Source organism: Macrosteles quadrilineatus, unplaced genomic scaffold, assembly GCF_028750875.1.
Source record: "Macrosteles quadrilineatus isolate MER2022 unplaced genomic scaffold, UCM_ALF_1.0 Scaffold_1__1_contigs__length_201487025, whole genome shotgun sequence".
Lineage (NCBI taxonomy): Eukaryota > Metazoa > Arthropoda > Insecta > Hemiptera > Cicadellidae > Macrosteles > Macrosteles quadrilineatus.
The window spans coordinates 61,697,999-61,717,173 of NW_026542594.1; the positions used below are offsets into that span (position 1 = coordinate 61,697,999).

The 19,175-nt window shown below is 34.7% G+C and overlaps 1 protein-coding gene across 1 annotated transcript in view; it reads left to right on the forward strand.

Moving 5' to 3' along the window:
• The first annotated feature begins 1,184 nt into the window (after positions 1-1,184).
• LOC128983295 (phosphoacetylglucosamine mutase) overlaps positions 1,185-19,175 on the forward strand; it is a 34,973-nt gene continuing 16,982 nt past the window's right edge. Inside the window, exons 1-4 of the mRNA XM_054402541.1 lie at positions 1,185-1,381; positions 4,353-4,649; positions 5,081-5,282; positions 12,004-12,162. Of these exons, the coding sequence (XP_054258516.1) occupies positions 1,287-1,381; positions 4,353-4,649; positions 5,081-5,282; positions 12,004-12,162 (753 nt within the window). The 5' untranslated portion in view covers positions 1,185-1,286. The remainder of the gene's footprint in view (positions 1,382-4,352; positions 4,650-5,080; positions 5,283-12,003; positions 12,163-19,175) is intronic.

The following is a 19,175-nucleotide window of genomic DNA, read 5'->3' on the forward strand; positions in this document are numbered from 1 at the left end:
TTGTACGCTTGGCATTCTGTAATGATGTGTTCTATATTGTTTCATGATGTCCTGGTGCAGTATATAGAGATTCCCTCTTTTTCATTTGGAATAGTCTCATAGGATTGTATATGGCCAAATCTTAATTTACATACTGTATTAGTGAAATGTCAGCACGGCTTAATGTGTAGTTAAAAAACCATGGAAGCGAGTTAGCGTAGCGAACGAGCTCCAACCTAAAAGGTGAGTGAGCGTAGCGAACGAACTTCAACCAGGACGAGCCATGCGAACGAGCTCACTTGTGAAGTTAAACGGGGCAAAGCCCGCGGTTACAGCTAGTAACTATATAAATTAATATACTAGGGGTAAACAATGAGAACTAAACTTAAATACATTTTTATAGCTTGAATGGCCTGAATTGTTGAACAAACATCAGTAAAATAAAGTCAATACAATTAAGATTTACATATGAGCGGTATTGTAGACCGTTCCATATGTATATAAAGGTTGTTCTACTGTGACTAGATTCATAGATACAGAAACGAGAATAATGATCAAATATCGAAGTGACTATGTTGCAAAATACCGACTTCCCGAATCAATCGAATCAACGATGACGTCATGACTTGCCATCTTATTTAAGTTTCAAATTAATTAGGTTTATCCGCATTCACGTTTCACGTTAATTTATTCAAAATTCCAAATTTAACTTCACATATATTTCGAGTGGCTATGATGAGCACTTGTTAAAAGTAAAGCTAAACATTGTTAGCATTGTTGAAATTAATATTCTGTGCCAATAAACTTGAAACAATAATTAATTAATGAACACGGTAGAGTCCTGGACTATCTCATTGTAGCTATCAGGACAAATTTTAAGCTGTGACCTAATTTCAGGTGAGACGACAATTACGCATTATAAAATCTAATTTCCTCTCTCTACCCGAAATTTCGTCAAACGTTCCCTGCCTGTGAATTAATTAAATCAGTTGTGAGACAGAATACTAAAATACAACATTTATGAAAAAAATAATCAAAGGAATTGTAGTTGACGTCAGAGCTACATGCTGCATCATCAAACCAGGGAAATATTGCCCACCTGTTTCATGCGATGTAATTTTTTGTTGTTTTGTTTCGTTTGTTGATGTTGATTTATTTTTGTAGGTTAGATAAACCAAACCCATTGAGTAAAAGTAAACGTTGTCGTAGTCTTACGTAGTAAAAAGTGAAAGTTGAAAGTGTTTCTACCAAGGAATGTGTTAGACATCTAGCTCAACCCTCTCAAGTGATCAACAGTAATTTGAAAAATGACTTTATTCAATAACTGTAATTTTATAGGAATGAACAAATATCCGAAGTCCTCTGATGATATTGAGTATGGGACTGCAGGGTTTCGAACCAAGTAAGTCAGGCAGTAGCTTGTTATATTTCAAGATGACAATCTGCCTCCATATGTTATCTTTACAAAGTTAATACATTTATAATTTACTAGCTCACATAACACGTCTTGGTATAAGTTCTCATCTACTCAACCACTATTTATTGGTGAGTTATTGGCAGAAGCAAACATATCCTCAAACTTTACAACTTTTTGGGGAGTCGCCAAAGCACAGTTGAAAACATCTGATATACCTTCCCAAAAAGCCAAGGATCTCAAAGAGAAATTTGTAATCTTTTTGCCACTTTCTTCAGTTTAGTATACTACGTGTCTTCACGCTCCTCTAGTAGGCCTACTCATGGCTATCCAGTCTTGAACTCCATCAGAATTGTAAGATTTAGCAAAGAGGAGATCAACCTGATCAAGTTGGAGCGCTTGGCTATCAAGAAGGGAGCTGTCGGTGACAACATTCTTCCTTCAGTTCTTCATTACTGCCATATCCTTCTTGCTGAGCCCCTCCAAACACTTTTCAATGAATCGTTAGAGAGGTGTGTTTCCTGAGGCGCTGAAAAGTGGTTATATCACACTAATGCATAAGGCTGGTGGGTCATTCCATATGAAATCAACCAATGGTCTGGAACTTGAAATCACAGAATTCAATGATATTTTTTTTATAAGTTATACTATTAGAGAATATGAAAAATACCAAGTTTTAGATTTTTTTGACTTTTTGTTTCTGAGTTATAAATTGGCTGCACTTTACTTGACGTCCTACACTCATTCGAATGAAAATATCGATCGATATATCGATTAATCGATTGCTTCATTTGATATATCGTTTGGTTAGTTAGGTAAGGTTAACCTAACCTAACTAACCAAACGATATATCGAATGAAACAATCAAATGAAAATATCGAATAGAAAAAAACAATCAAATGAGTGTAGGACGTCAAGTAAAGTGCAGCCTATAAATTTTTGAAAATCTAAAAATCGGCCGATTTTTGACGTGCTTGGAAATCTTTAAATACCTCTAACTACAAAACCATTCAACATAGAGAGTTCAAACTTTCACCATTCTCTTTAGAATTTCAAGAGCTGCAATTTGATATGTCACTTGACTATATTAGCTTGGTAATGCATTTTTTCCAAAATCCAAAAAAAGTTTTTTTGAAAAATCTTAAAATTGAAATGTTTAATTTTTTTTGCGGAAAAAATATGTTTTTTGTACTTCTTATTGTGCATGTGCACAATTTCACTATGGTACTCCTATGGGATCATATTAAAAAAAAACATTAAGTTACTGTGTGTAGTTAACACAGGTAAAATGAACACAAGTTTTTATTGACTATAGATGCATGACGTATCATAGTACTGAAATCTTAATAGGTTTGAGCAAAGAAAAATTTATTGTGAAAATACATAATTATAAAGGAAGATCTGTATTATAGTACAGTAAAATAAACTATAATAATGATACTAATAAAATAATAATAATAATAACTAGGTACATTGAATACATTTTACCAATCAGTAAGCTAAGGCCTATGCCTGCCATTGTATTTTGTAGAAAATGATTCATAAAAAAGTCATTGATACTCTTACCACCACATTATAATCATGAAATTAATTGTTATGTTCTTTGAATACAGCAATGTCTTTTTCATTTCAGGCTATCTCTTTAAAATAACCAATTTAATGTTGTTTATTTATAAAATATTTATTTACAATAATATTATATCCTATATTTAAGATGATCATATTTCAGTGTTCAATTTATTTACAATAAAAAATATCATCTAGTAAACTGATGTGATCACAAGATACTGTCTTGAAACCAGGATGTAGGCCTAATGGTTTTATGCATATAATGCTTGCTTCTTCTTTGATAAAATTTGGGAAGCTTTGGACATCTTGTCGGCAGATAATTTGTATGTCCTACCAGTTGGCGTGGTTGGATTAACACAGCATTAATAAAGTTATGTGGCACTGTTAATACATCTAGTCTTCTGGGATATGCAAAAGAAGGAGGTGGTCCATGAGGATGGAGAAAGTTCTTTTTCAGTGTCGTTTTTAGACAAAACATAAGCTATCCAACATTTTTTGTCATATGCACAAGTGACAAATCCATTTATTTCTTCAAATGGTACATCGTTAAAGCATCTGGAACAACTTGTATCATCCGACTTTTCAGTATCAGATATAGGCCTAATATTTAAGTCATATCAATGACTTTTTTATGAATCATTTGCTACAAAATACAATGGCAGGCATAGGCCTATAGCATACTGATTGGTAAAATTTATTCAATGTAGTTATTATTTTATTAGTATCATTATTATAGTTTATTTTACTGTACTATAATTGAGCGAAGCTCACTTTCCCTCACTTTGTAACTTCAATAACTTAAATAAGATAAACATATGTTAATTGTTTGTAACTGTTTTGTTTACATTTCAATGTTTACTTTCATTCTAGGTTAAAGTTGGAATGTAACAGTTTATCAATGGAAGTAACAGTTTTGCTATATTTGTTTTGAGCATGCCTCAAAGGCCACGTCGTAATATTGGTCTGTGGTTTTAAAAAATATTCACAAATTCTTTCCCGGTCATCAAAATTACGTACAATTCCCGGTGTCCGGGTTGGCTAGACACCCTAATTAAGAAAATCATAGCGCACCTAGTGGCGTTGCAGAAAAGTAACCTTGAAAAAACCTCTTTGCGCAGGCGTAGCAGTCTACAGGAAGTCTACAGGAGGATTTTTAAAATTTGCCTTAGAGGAGATTCCAAAAAATCTGTCCGCGAACTCAAGTGGACGCCAGCAGATGGACGGATTCCTGGTTGCGTTTCCAAATTTGACGACATGGGGAGGGAATCTTAGTCCGTCCGTCCGTCTCTGTGTGCGCCGGCCTTAAGTTGTAAATAATTCTTTATCCTCATGAGTCTTTAGTTTCATCAGTCATCATGTACCAATATTAAAAGATGACTTTTATTTTCAGAGCGGAAGACTTGAAACATGTAATGTTCAGGATGGGACTGTTGGCAGTCATTAGGTCTCGGGTAAAGTCCGCAGCCATTGGTGTGATGATAACGGCATCTCACAACCCAGAGTCTGATAACGGAGTGAAGTTGGTTGATCCTCATGGTGAGATGCTGCAGCAGGAGTGGGAAGTTATTGCGACTGAGCTTGCAAATGCAGAAGACAGCCAACTTGAAACAAACCTGAAAAACATTATTATTAAGTTTCAAATTGATATGGATAAGACTGCTTCAATATTTATTGGCAGGGATACAAGGTAAGATAAACAAATAATATCTTTCGGCGTTTGTGTTTCAAAATGTTACATTTCCATTTTTAGTCCTATCCCTACTCTATACATATTAAATTTTTACACATCACTATATTGGCCTATTAATCAAATCAACATTATTATTAGACTAAATTTGTCCTTATGGCTTACCGGTATACTTTTTTAGAATATTACATATCTAGAGTCTCAATTTTTTTCTTTTGAATTTTCTATTGGTTTTAATAAATTAACCTCTTCTTCTGGTTGACAAATCCATTAACCCTATAGATTTATAAAAAACTAGTAGAAATATTAAGAACTCTAGATCTACTAATTATTAAGATAAGCCTAACACATTATTTACTTAATGTTTTACTAGTTTTGAAAGTTTACTAGTAACAAAGATTCATCTTTGTACATTGTGTTTGTTTGTTCAGACCAAGCAGTAAGAGTCTGTCGGACATAGTTGTTGAAGGGGTGGAGGCCTTAGGAGGGGTGGTAACAGATTATGGAGTTGTAACTACTCCTATGTTGCATTATCTGGTTACATGTCATAACACTGGAGGTTCTTACGGCAGGCCTACACATGAGGGCTACTTTGACAAACTTGCTGTTGCCTTCAAGGCTCTCAGAGCTGAGGTAAGATAAAGATTGGGTTACTTACAATTTCTGTTCGTGTAAAAGATTAAAACTTATAAGGTATGTTTTAAGTAAAAAGTTTCAGTGAGCTCTATAGGATAGCAAATATCCTAGTGACACAAACGTAATCCTGTAACAGGGATGTAGGAGTGGAAACTACCAGCCAGATCTGAATATTACCAGAGCCAATGCTGTAGGAGGTCTTAGGATGGCAGAGTTGTTAAGATATCTTAGTTACTGTACACAAACATAATCCTGTAACAGGGATGTACGAGAGGAAACTACATTCCAGAGCTGGAGTTTGACATGGCCAATGGTGTAGGAGCCCTGAAGATAGTGGATTTGTTGAGATATCTTTGTGACTCTCTTTATCTTTGTGACTCTCTTAATCCTGTAAAAAGGATGTAGGAAAGGAAATTACATGCCAGAGCTGGAGTTTGACATAGCCAATGGTGTAGGAGCTCTGAAGATGATGGATTTGTTGAGATATCTTTGTGACTCTCTTAATCCTGTAACAAGGATGTAGGAAAGGAAACGACATGCCAGAGCTGGAGTTTGACAGAGCCAATGGTGTAGGAGCTCTGAAGATGGTGGATTTGTTGAGATATCTTAGTGACTCTCTTTATCTTTGTGACTCTCATAATCATGTAACAGGGATGTAGGAAAGAAAAATTACATGCCAGAGCTGGCGTATGACGGAGCCAATGGTGTAGGAGCTCTGAAGATGGTGGATTTGTTGAGATATCTTAGTGACTCTCTTTATCTTTGTGACTCTCATAATCATGTAACAGGGATGTAGGAAAGAAAAATTACATGCCAGAGCTGGCGTATGACGGAGCCAATGGTGTAGGAGCTCTGAAGATGGTGGATTTGTTGAGATATCTTTGTGACTCTCTTAATCCTGTAACAAGGATGTAGGAAAGGAAACTACATGCCAGAGCTGGAGTTTGACGGAGCCAATGGTGTAGGAGCTCTGAAGATGGTGGATTTGTTGAGATATCTCAGTGACTCTCATAATCATGTAACAGGGATGTAGGAAAGAAAAAATACATGCCAGAGCTGGAGTATGACGGAGCCAATGGTGTAGGAGCTCTCAAGATGGTGGATTTGTTGAGATATCTTTTTGACACTCTTAATTCTGTAACAGGGATGTAGGAAAGGAAACTACATGCCAGAGCTGGAGTTTGTCGGAGCCAATGGTGTAGGAGCTCTCACATTATAAATTTTACTAGTGTACATGTTGCTCGAAATCGAGCAATCGCAAAGAAGTAAAGGAGTTATTTAAAAACAAATAACTTATTTACAAACAAATATAAGTCCTAAATTCTGATGACTTAAAATAAAAGAGTCAACTCAAAGATTTTTCAAAAGCTGATCTGGCTTTTAGTGTATTATACAATTGTTTCCCACTTATATCCACAATAGGTTGTCCATGTTGGTCTTTGTCAATGATAATGTAGTCTGAATGGTATCACCGTGGTTGGTATCACCCATTGTCGCCAGTACGTTTACAAATTTCAGTCTTTATGTTAATAGCACCAAATAATAGGGATGGACGGGATTGAATTTTTAGTTCGGGACGGGACGGACGGGATTTTAATTTCCTTCCCGATTTTCGGGACGGGGCGGGACGGGATTTTTTTCTGTGCATAAAAAGAAAGTACTGTATTGCAGTTACCAAAAAAGACATATGAAATCAATTTTTACCATTTGTGGCACTAATCGATAAAAACCAAAAAATGGGTAACAATTTACAGATACCTATAGTAACTTGTGACTCGCGGGTCACGAGGTGATCGCCTGTATGACTCACGGTCACGGCACGATCGTCGTCATTACTCGCGATCACGGCGCGATCGTCGGTATGACTCGCGGTCACGGCGCGATCGTCGGTATGACTCCGCGATCACGGGGTTATCGTCGGTATGACTCGCGGTCATGGCATGATCGTCGGTATGACTCGCGATCACGGCTCGATCGTCGGTATGACTCGCGGTCATGGCATGATCGTCGGTATTACTCGCGATCACGGCTCGATCGTCGGTATGACTCGCGGTCACGGCGCGATCGTCGGTATGACTCCGCGGTAACGGCGCGATCGTCGGTATGACTCGCGGTCACGGCGTGATCGTCGGTATGACTCGTGATCACAGCGCGATCGTCGGTAGGACTTCGCGGTCACGGCGCGATCGTCGTTATGACTCCGCGGACACGGCGTGATCGTCGGTGTGACTCGTGGTCACAGCGCGATCGTCGGTAGGACTTCGCGGTCACGGCGCGATCGTCGGTAGGACTTCGCGGTCACGGCGCGATCGTCGGTAGGACTCCGCGGTCACAGCGCGATTGTCGGTAGGACTTCGCGGTCACGGCGCGATCGTCGTTGTGACTCCGCGGACACGGCGTGACTATCGTTTTGACTCGCGGTCATTTCATTTCATTTCATATAACTTTATTCATTAAAGTACAATACATAGATACAGGAATGGCGTCAAGAGTAATTTAACAAATCTAACTTAACTAAAACTCATAACTATCAAGCATGGCGTAACAACATACCATCCATATGAACATTCTTTCAGCTCAAATAAAGTAAAACAAGCAGTGCAATATAAAAGTTTAAACATGAAAATATCAAAATTAAAATAATAGATAAAATTATTTTAAAACCAAAAGTTTCAACTTATGAAATAAAGCAATATAACTTATGGAACTAAAACTCTTCAAAGGAGTACATAGCCTTGTTGATAAGAAACTTTTTCAATTTTGATTTAAATTTATTTTTTGAGGTTTCCAATTTGATTTCTTTAGGAAGTTTATTATAAAATTTTGAACCGGCATACTTAGGTGTTTTCGTGAAAAGTTGCAGAGTATGAGAGCTAGTGGCCAGATTCTCTCGATTACTAGTAAAGTAATTGTGGTAGTCTCCAATAAGTTGTAATTCATCAAATCTGTCTTTTACTGATAATACTGTTTCATAGACATACATTCCATAAACAGTCATAATATTTTCAGTTTTGAAATGTTCTTTGACTGAAGTTCTACGTTTTAAATTGCATAAAATTCTAATAGCTTTTTTTTTGTTTTTTTTAGAATTGATTTTAGTTTTTTCTTCTTTGTTGCACCATAAAGTGAAACTCCAAATGATATGATTGAATGTATGTATGAAAAATATATAATTTTTAATGTTTCCTTATCACATAGGGGTTTTAATCTTGTTAACGCATATAGGCCAGATGAAATTTTAGAAAGTAACTTGTCAATATGATGGTTCCACTTCAAATTTTCATCAATTTCTAATCCTAAGAATTTGATGTGTTCTTTATTTTGAATTGTGTTGTTATTAACTACAATTTTTGGCAGATTTTGCAATTTAGTTTTCCCTGCTTGAAAGCACATAAAATTAGTTTTATCTGTGTTCAAACGCAAATTATTTGAGTTAAAAAAACTTTTAAGTAATAATATATCAGAATTGGCCTTGGCTTCAAGTTCAGCATACGTTTCTGCGGCTATTTTTAAATTTGCATCATCAGCATATAGGCAAAGCTTGCTCAAAACACTTAGTTGGGGATTGGATGATTGCAACCCTCTAATGTTTTGATGAAAAATACATAAATTGTTTATTCTAAGGTTATTTTTACAATGGGGGCTGCTTGATCTACTAAAAAATTAATGGTATCGTTTTGGATTGCAGAATCTACCTCTAAATTTAACAATTGTGGTACATAACTAGCTTTATTCACTTCCACACTTGGCCTATCACTTTTGCTCTGCTTTAGCAACTCACAGAAGTTGAAGTTGCCGGGCACTACTTTGATCACATTCTCATTCACAGGTCACGGTGCGATCGTCGAAATGACTTCGTCTCCTGCGTTCGCGGACCTATCGCTCGCAATAACGGCGTTATCGACACTCGCGAAGCGGAAAAATCGCCGACGATCGGACCAAATCCCGTACCGAAAAATTCCCGAGTCAAATGTAATCCCGTCCCGATAATCGGGAATATTTTTTTCCCGAAAAATTCCCGAAATTTCAGGACCCGTCCATCCCTACCAAATAACGATTATAACTTCCTGATTTTCTGCATAACCTCTCTGTCACAATTTTACGATTAACATATGCTCTTCTTCTCACTTTTAATTTCTGACTACAGCTGGATTTTCATAACAATGTTTGTTTCCCATGTTAATCTTATGGAGAAATACAAAACTTAAAAGGGCCCCAGGGCCTCACTCTCTAATTACTTCAATCGGTTCAGTAGTTTCGGAGGAGTAATTGTCACAAAAAGAAAAAACCTACTTGCGTATTAAATAAGTACAAGTGAACCTGTGCGGCTCAATGCCCCGCAAAATAACTTATGAATTTAGAAAACAAATTTATTGTAGGCTATTATATATTGACTCGACGACGAAAATTAAACAGTAATAATAAAGCCTTGGAAGGGAAGCAGTCCAGCCATTTTCTAGCTGTATGTGTATTACATTTAGTAAATTAATAAGAGTTAAAGTTCAAGTATGTTATAGGCAGCGAGCAAGGTTATAGGGTAGTTATTTTTTAAAGATTTTTAAAACACATTTAACAAAACATTTTATTATATAAAACCAATAGGCCTATGTAGCATATTTTGAGGGTCATAAAAATGCTGCTTGAAGAAAACACACTTTTAAAAATAAACACTGAAAAACAATATTTTTATCACAAAAGCACTTCCACGAATTCTACAATTTTAGCCTTAAAGTTACCTTCAGGAAGATTACCCTGGTCAGAGTTTTCCATAACGAATATGCGTATCCTATTAAAAGATGTAGCCTTACTTAAAACAACATATAATATATAGTTGCTCATGACTGAAATTGGTCTGGGTAAGAACAGCGCTGCAAATGCCAAAGGTAACAGAAATTAGCATCTTTCCATTTTAAAAGGTAGGCCTAAGTTTGTTTCAGACGGGTAAATTTTTATCCTCGAAATCAAAATACGTCCCCACTCACTTGTTCCAGTTAAGACTTTACATTCTATTAAGTTGTTAACCATTCTGATCACATGAAGCCTTGTGCCATTAATAAGGCCCTTTTTGATGTATTAATATTCCTCATCAATAAAACCATTGCCCCCTTTTATTAGTCTAATCTGTGTCTTGGCAATCCACTGACCTCTATATTTAAAAACTCAGTTGGATTTTCTAGATGGGTGTCTCCGCCTTCGTCTGTTTTCAAGGACCTACTCTTCTTCCCCTTGGTATACTGACAATTATAATTACCTGACTTGTCAAGTTCATGTAGTAATTAATTAATACTGTTAGTTTATAAAGAAAATTAGATAAAAGTTACTTGGCTTGGTGCTTTCATAACTGCAAACTCAAAATACACCCAAGTAACAAGTAACAAACAAGTAAGTACACAAGTAAAAAAGAATCAAGATATTGGTAAAAAAAAAACTATGTTTGTGTAATAACATTATTCACATGAAGTAGATGATTTGTTTGATTTGTCGATCAGCTGTTTAGTTTCAAATGAATTAATAATGTCAAAGATTTGTGATTTAAATACATAAATTATTATAGTAAAGTTTTCTAAATCATGGTAACTTATTCTCCACTAAATGTTACTATTCCCAGCATTAAAATAAAGTAGTAAGATCCATTATGGGTGAACTTTAAGGTACACAATCCTTGATTGAAATGTAGTAGGTATACAACTGATAACTGGACTATCTATTGCACTTTCTACAGCACTCTTACTTGACGGAATCCACGCCTCAGTAAAATTGGGAATCGAAGGAAAATAGTTAATGTGTATTGGATGTAATGCAAACAATGAGCTTCCCTACTATTGAGTTACATTTGCATATGGTTGTTAAGTTTCACAGTTTTTTTATAATTATAATTGTATAGTAAATTAATTGTTATGCTTATTTTACTAAGTTATTGTTCAATTTTTTTATTTTTATTATGTGAAGTGTGGAGAACTTTTATTTTGATTTTAAGCAGCCAAATAAGGACTCTATCACGCACAGGTCATTGTGACCCATGTGATATTTTTATTTGATTCATGTAATGCTGCAAAATAATTTGTTGTAAATAAAGAATTTCTCTCTCTCTCTCTCTCTCTCTCTCTCTCCCCCTCTCTCTCTCTCTCTATACATTAAGAGTCATAATACACAACAATTATTATGTAGTAGACTTCGACTATTTTCAAGTAACAAACATATGTTTCTGTAAATAAAAACTATCTCCCATGTTATCCTTATGGAGAAATACGAAACTTTAAAGGGCTCCAGGGCCTCAATCTCTCAATATATTACTAAAAAGAAAGTTTCCTGCACAACTTCACGTTACGCTCTTTCCAATGACACCAAAAACATGTCAATCGGTTCAGTAGTTTCGGAGGAGTAATTGTCACAAAAAATTTGCCTGCGTATTAAATAAGTATAGATTTATTCCTTTATGCAATAGGTCCGTGTCTCCTAAAAGTCCCTGCCCCTTTGTTTTTCCTGCACGTATTGCGTTAGAAGACTGCAACTTCACACATCAATACTGGACCTAAAATAGTACTTTCTAAAGTACTTCTTGTCTTTTCCTAGTCGGCCCACAAGCAGTAAGTTGAAAATCCTAAATAAAAGCATAGGTCATGACATGATACATATCAAATTAAAGGGATTTACTAGTAGAACGTGTTGTGACTCTCTTTTACTTAACTTAATCTCTTTTAACTTAATCCTGTAACAGGGATGCAGGAGAGGTAACTACAAGCCAGAACTGGAGTTTGACGGAGCCAATGGTGTAGGAGCTCTCAAGATGGCAGAGTTGTTGAGATATCTTAGTGACTGTCTGTACACCAACATTCACAACAGTGACACAACCTCCAAGGGGAAACTCAACCATCTGGTGAGTTTATTTTATTTTATTTGTTACGAATGACTAAAAAAAGGTTATTTAGTAATTACAGTATTTACAAAGGGGTTTAAACGTTTGATTTTATATTACGTGCCCATTCATGCACCGAACTTTTTTAAACTTTACACAGTTTACAAAGTACGTTTTAAAAATATTCTGGAAAAATTTCAACTCCCTAACCTTAGTAGAAACAAAATGGCGGCATATTGAAAAACGATACTCTAAAAACATTAAAAAAGGTATATTTGGTTTTATAAAATACTAGCTGTTGTACCCGTGCTTTGCAACGGGAAGAGGACACAAAATAGAAACATTTCAATTTTTACATCTGTTGCATATAATAGTTACACATTCGCCAACGCTTTCAGAAACAAAATTCAACTTTTATAGCCTTAATAGAAACGTTTAAGTTATGTCTTTTAAATCTGGTAAGTAGTGGATACCACCATTTTGGTTTTGATTAATTTTAAATCTTGTGTAGAAAAAACTGAAAATAAATAAAAAAATATGAGAAAAAACTGACCAAATCTTCGAATAAAACTTTGACATACATGATTTACCTTCATCTCCCTCAATTACATATCTTTTAATTTATTATTGACATCTTAAATTCCAATTTGAAGTTGCAAAAATACTATTTATTAAATTTAAATGAACATTTTTTTAATTTCACATTAAATCACAAATCCTTCCATCTTCAGTTTCTTCACTCACAATAAATCATTAGCAAAATTAAGTCAGCTGTTATAAACATTAGAAATATTGCTGTGCCTTATCAATACAGTCTTATGAAATATTAAAGAAACTATATCTATAGGTACTATAAAAAATGTCAAACAAATAATTTAGCATTAAAGACAGCAGATAAAACTAATATGATTATAAAAGCATCAAGGACTAAAAAATGTAGTAGCAAATACAGTATATGTTTCATTGCATCTCTGATTCACTCTACAAAAATATCAACAAACAACTTAATATACAAACCAGTTCTTTTAATCAGTTCCATGTCCATTGTCTTTACATTTTCACACTTACCATTAAGCAAACATAGTAACAGATATTGCATTGATTTTAGAAACAAAAGAACACTGTGTACTGCTTAGTTTTTTTATTTTCCTTGGTTTAATTTTATCAGTGACGTGGCAAATCACAAATAATAAATTTATCAATTAAATTAATGTGAACTGAAAGCTATGTTAAGATAAAATAAGAGTATTTTGTATTACCATTTGATAATTTAATATAGTTACACATATACAACAGATTTTAGAAAACAAAAATCAACGACGTACAATTAGTTATTCATGATATTCTTTAGTTTAATTTAAGCATAGGTTTAGCAAAACACAATAACTTAATTTACCTAAATATGCATATAAAAAACAATGTGATGTGCAAGTTATGGTAAGTTAATCTAACACATGTTAAGCAGTTAGAATTTATTTAAAGTAGCCTCCAAATTCATACAAAACATCTATATACTGTATTGTTTTTTTCATACTATTTCCATGAAAACATATCAATAACATTATTTTCATAACTTAGACGCTTTAAAAAATCCAAAGCAGAGCTGGAGTTGATACAGCAACGGTTATAGAATCTTTTTTTCTATAATCATTGACATAGTTTTAGAATAAATAATCCATGATAAAAGGTTAGATTAAAATAAACCTACCTCATAGTTATGGAAAATATTACATTTCATTTCTTTGTATCAGCTGTCTGAAATTGTGAAATATGCAGTTAAGCAGTTCTTCTTGTTTACATTTAAATGTCAAAGCAAATGTAAACAAACATTGTAAGTGTTCTCATCGCAGCCATGGAGACCTATCAATATTTACTTTTAAAATGTTCACCTCAGAGCTTTTAAAGCCAAAGGGGCAAAGCCTACGGTCAGTATCGAAATGTGAATGATCCTATAATGGTCCTTGGTATGGTAGGTATATTTTTGTAAAATTTAAGCCCAGTTGGTTTAGTAGTTTTTGCACCTATTAGTAATACACATACAGATACCATTAGATTTTTATATAATAGTATAGATATAGATATAGATATAGATTTTACTTTCTCCCCCTATACCATAGTATATGGAGAAAGTATTGTTTTTGTCAAAATTTTCGAGTTTGAGTTTTGAGTGGATATATTCGTTTTGGGTCCCCCTGGACCCAAAAAAGTGGTTTTCGAAGTGATGTCTGTGTGTGTGTGTGTGTGTCTGTGTGTCTGTGTGTCTGTGTGTCTGTGTGTCTGTGTGTCTGGATGTGTACAGAGCTAGAGACTACACCTGTGGTCCGATTTCGATGAAATTTGGTATGTAGGTTCTAATCCATGGTATCTCCAGGCGTTTTTTTCATTTTTTTGAAATTTTTATTTTTAATGGGGATTTTCCCATAAAAACCCATAAAAAACCGGAAAAATCGGATTTTCTCAAAAATGGCCCGAACGATTTTGATAAAAATTTAGTATGTTGTAGCCCTTTAAATTCTGAACAAAATGGTACAAATCCCATTTCTGTAAAAATTACGGTTCAAAAGTTATAGTAAATTATGTTATTTTCCCATAAAAATCCCATAAAATAACGAAAAATAGGATTTTAGACAAAAAAATCCGTTTTTATTTAACATAGTATGTTATGATCCTTACAATTTTGATAGTTTTTCTCATTTCTTAGAAATTTTTATTTTTAATGGGTATTTTCCTATAAAACCCCATAAAATGACGGAAAAAAAAGATTTTCCCAAAAATGGCCTGAACGATTTTGATAAAAATTGAGTATGTTATAGTCCTTTATATTCTGAACAAAATGGTACAAATCCCATCTCTGTAAAAATTACGGTTCAAAAGTTATTGTAAATTATGTTATTTCCCCATAAAAACCCCATAAAATAACGGAAAATCATATTTTCCCAATATTGGCTTGAACGATTTTGATAAAAATTTAGTATGTTATAGTCCTTTAAATTCTGAAGAAAATCTCACAAATCCCATTTCCGTATATTTACTCTCACCGCTTACACATGATAAAGGTTGTTGACAAACTTATGGGAGAAAGTATGTGTCAGAATGCGGATACCGTTTATTTATTGTTACTTTCTAGGGCAATATGAGCCTAATAAAAAACCTTAATGTCCAAAATTATTCAAACTGTAACCCATCCACAGCAACACACTGATAACAGCGCGTAACAAACAAATAATGACAAATGATTCGTAAGCTCTTACAAAGAAACTCCGCGGTATCCGGAGAAGTTCCTCTTCTATTGATCGTTTTAGTTCCTCATCATTATTGAAGCTATGGGTATAAACTTGTTCCTTTAAGTAACCCCATAAAAAAAAGTCACAAACAGTTAAATCAGGTGATTGGGTTGGCCAATCTAAAAAATCACTTCCACGACCAATCCAACGGCCATGAAGGTTGCCATTTAGTAATTGCTTGACAGGATTTGCGAAATGAGGTGGTGTACCATCTTGTTGAAAGATTGCTTGATTCATTTCTGGTACCGTCAAATGGGGCAAGACCTGTTCATTTAAAACTCATTTTACAATCAAACAGCTGTTCTTCAACAATGAGCGTTAGAACTGCAACGTAGTAAGCAAATCAGATAATAAATCATGAAAGTAGTTGTTATAGAAAACAAATTGGTAAATTTTTCAATATGCCGCCATTTTTTTCTACTAAGGTTAGGGAGTTGAAATTTTCAGGGTTGTCAGCGGCCGGGAATTCCGGGAAAATCGGGAATTATGCGTGAATTTTAACAGCTGTGAAAAAACCGGGAAATATGCGTGAAAATCGTATTATTCCGTGAATTTAATTGATATCGTTATTACAGTTTTTTTCAAGTAATTTTAATAGTTATAAACCGTTTTGCAATACTTTCTTGATTGATTTTATAGTAAACCAAAATTTACGGTTTACTGGCGAGTGGCGATGGTTCGGAAGAAGCAGAAGGTAAGTTGGATGTACACTACCTACCACCATGAATAGGCCTACGCGGGAAGCCGACGCCGCCGGTCGCCGGAAGCAGACTACATTGTGCTGAACTGCAACTGACTTCCATCCAACTTAGTGTTAAGATTTATTTGGTTCTGATATTATCTGGTTATACAGTACCTATTTTCAGCGATTATAGCCAAAAAGCCTTTAAAATAAATGTGTAGTAGTAGGCCTACAAGTTATTTTTCCAACCCATTCCAAAAACTACAAATATTCCTAACATTGAACGGCAATCTAGCCGGTGTTCAGGAAGCCTGAAAACATCTTAAAACCTTTTTTATTCTTATTCAATTATTATAATTATATCTCACACAAGACTAACAAATTAAAAAAAACAAGGTCAGGAGTTGAGTCATAGTTTTATACTGTAGGAATGTGGAGAAGCTAGGCATGTTGGTATGGATTAGGCATTCCCTGGAATGTAAGTCGTGTAAGGGGAGATGGATTGTCTTAACTTCTGGCATGTTTAATGCATATCAATATAAACAAGGGCAGAGTGATGTCATAGCTATGTACTGTAACTTCTGGTATGTGTTTTTGCATATCAATATAAACAAGGGCAGAATTTTATCATCATAGCTATGTAGGCCTACTGTAGGAATGTCGAGAGGTCAGGACAGCTGGTATTGGCATGGCATTGCAAATAATTTGCAAGAAAACTGATGAACATATTACGTTTCTTTGTAATGACGCATACCAAACTAGAAAACAAAGTCTGTATCGTATGTAAATACTGTCTCTAGTAGGCCTAATGTAACTAATGTTGTTTATCAAAATATATTATTGTCATTTGTTTGTTCATATCTAAGTTTTATTTTTGTTATAACTAAACAGACATAAATTTATTTTGTTTTGCAAACTTACATGTATAAGTTTATTCTGCAAAATGTTTAACTATGTTAATTTTCAACCTCAATTTTCAATGTGTGCCGAGTGAATTTTAAGAGTTAATGGATTTTAAGGGGTGTAGGCACTTGACCGAGGCTGTAATCCTCTTAATCACGCTCGGTTGTCCTGTCAGTTCTGGTTGGTGTCGAACGCTTGCGCATCATACCGTGCATAGCCGACTTGTTCGCGGCAAATTGTTAGCTCTATCACCGTCGCTGTCAAAACGTATCGTTTGTAGGTTAAATTTTAACTAAATTTAATTTAACTATCATAACCTAACCGAACTAACCAAACTTGCTGATAATGAACAATCGAATGAAGGTTTACTAATAAAAAAAATAGTTCTGTTCATAAAATACAATTACAAATGCCTAAAATTCAATTTTTAATTTTTTTTATTATAGAATTAAACTATCATAACTGTGGAGTCAATCTCCACAACACAGCACTCTTTGAATGTCCCGCCAATCTCAACCCCTACCGCCGCTCGCGCATGCGCAGGGGGCAGACCGGGAAGACGAGTGAGGAAAACGTCTGTCGTGTGTCTGCTGTGAACCGAAATGGAAGGCTAAGTCCAGTGGGAAATGGGGGGGACGCCCCCTTGAGGTATTGTGTCGTAGAATTAATATTTAATAATTAATAATATGTAATTTCAGATCACCTCAGCAAATCCATTATATCATTCATAGCATCTTTAATTATCAGTCATTTATTCAGATGTTAGTTCACGTTGTGTCCAGTCAACTTATATATTAGTTATATTTCATATGTTGAACCAAGTACATATTTCTCAGATATAAATGCATTAATTAATCAAACAATCATCAAAGCTGGCTCTTGAGGCCTGTGAATTGCGGTAAATTGTCTCCTCTGTATTAATAAATGTGTTCAATTAACGTTTCCAACAACAACGATTTGGTCTGGATCTTGAATCACATGACCAGGTCACCAAAATGTGGCACCATTATGCCACAAGTGGTAGCAGAGGTGGTAACCAAATCAACCAAACTTGCTGATAATGAAAAAATCGAATAAAGGTTTCCTAATCGAAAATAGTTCTGATCATAAAATTATAAATTCTAACAAAAGATGTATAGTTAAGAAGTAATCGCATTCTAAGCAAAATCTTTGACAAAAAGTTAACGCCTACGGTGGGATTCGGTATTCTCGATTCCCCATCCCTCCTCTGGTGGTGACCACTACCCTCAGGCCATAAATCAGGGGATCAACCCAAACAAAGATATGGTCCGTTGTCCGTCTCCCGATTTTAAGAACTACCTAATAAACGTATATGTTTAACGTCTGTGTTGTCTTTATTATTTACCAAAATCCGTAATTATAATTGAATTTGTTTTTACATACATCATTCGGACATGGGTAAATTTAAGACAATCCACACAAGTTATTATTTGTCTCGTTAAACTCAGCCTTTTGAGATAGCTGTGCACAATGTGAGGTTAGGACCTACCTCTACCATTGACTTCGAATAGCATCAAGTTTATACTTTTATCTTATCTTATTGGTTTTTTTAGGTTATAATAATAATTTGAAAATAGTTTGTAACATTTTAACGTATTTGTGCACAAACTCTTTTATTAAATTAACTCTACCGTGTTTCGGCTTAACCTCGCAGCTGTTGTGTACTACTACTGTCTACTAGCCGTTCCGTTCGCAAAATGTTCGGCATTTGTTTACTTTTTGTCAATTGACCTTGACATCGGCACAAACCTCAGCAACTTCTTTTCATAATCCATCATTGATTGGCACGCGTTTTGATCGATGTGCAGCTTGTTTCGAATTGAATGCTCTGTAGTAAAACTTTATAGTAACCTTTTATAAGCATTATTAAACAATTATTACACACAAGTAAGAAGAGTGGCCTTTATTTGAGTTTGAAACTGATCAAATGACTACCTACTGTCGGGGAAATAAATATGTGCACTCGAGTTTGAGCCTAAATATCTCTGAGATTAATTTTGTTTCCGATTTTGTTGAATCAAAAATTAAATATAAGCTGGTTTAAATACACTTTACGTGGTAACAATTAAAAAATTTCTGTTTACCAGAAAAATTTATATAGTTGAAAGATTGTAAAAAGTACCGGTTTTTAAGAATCTCTGCAC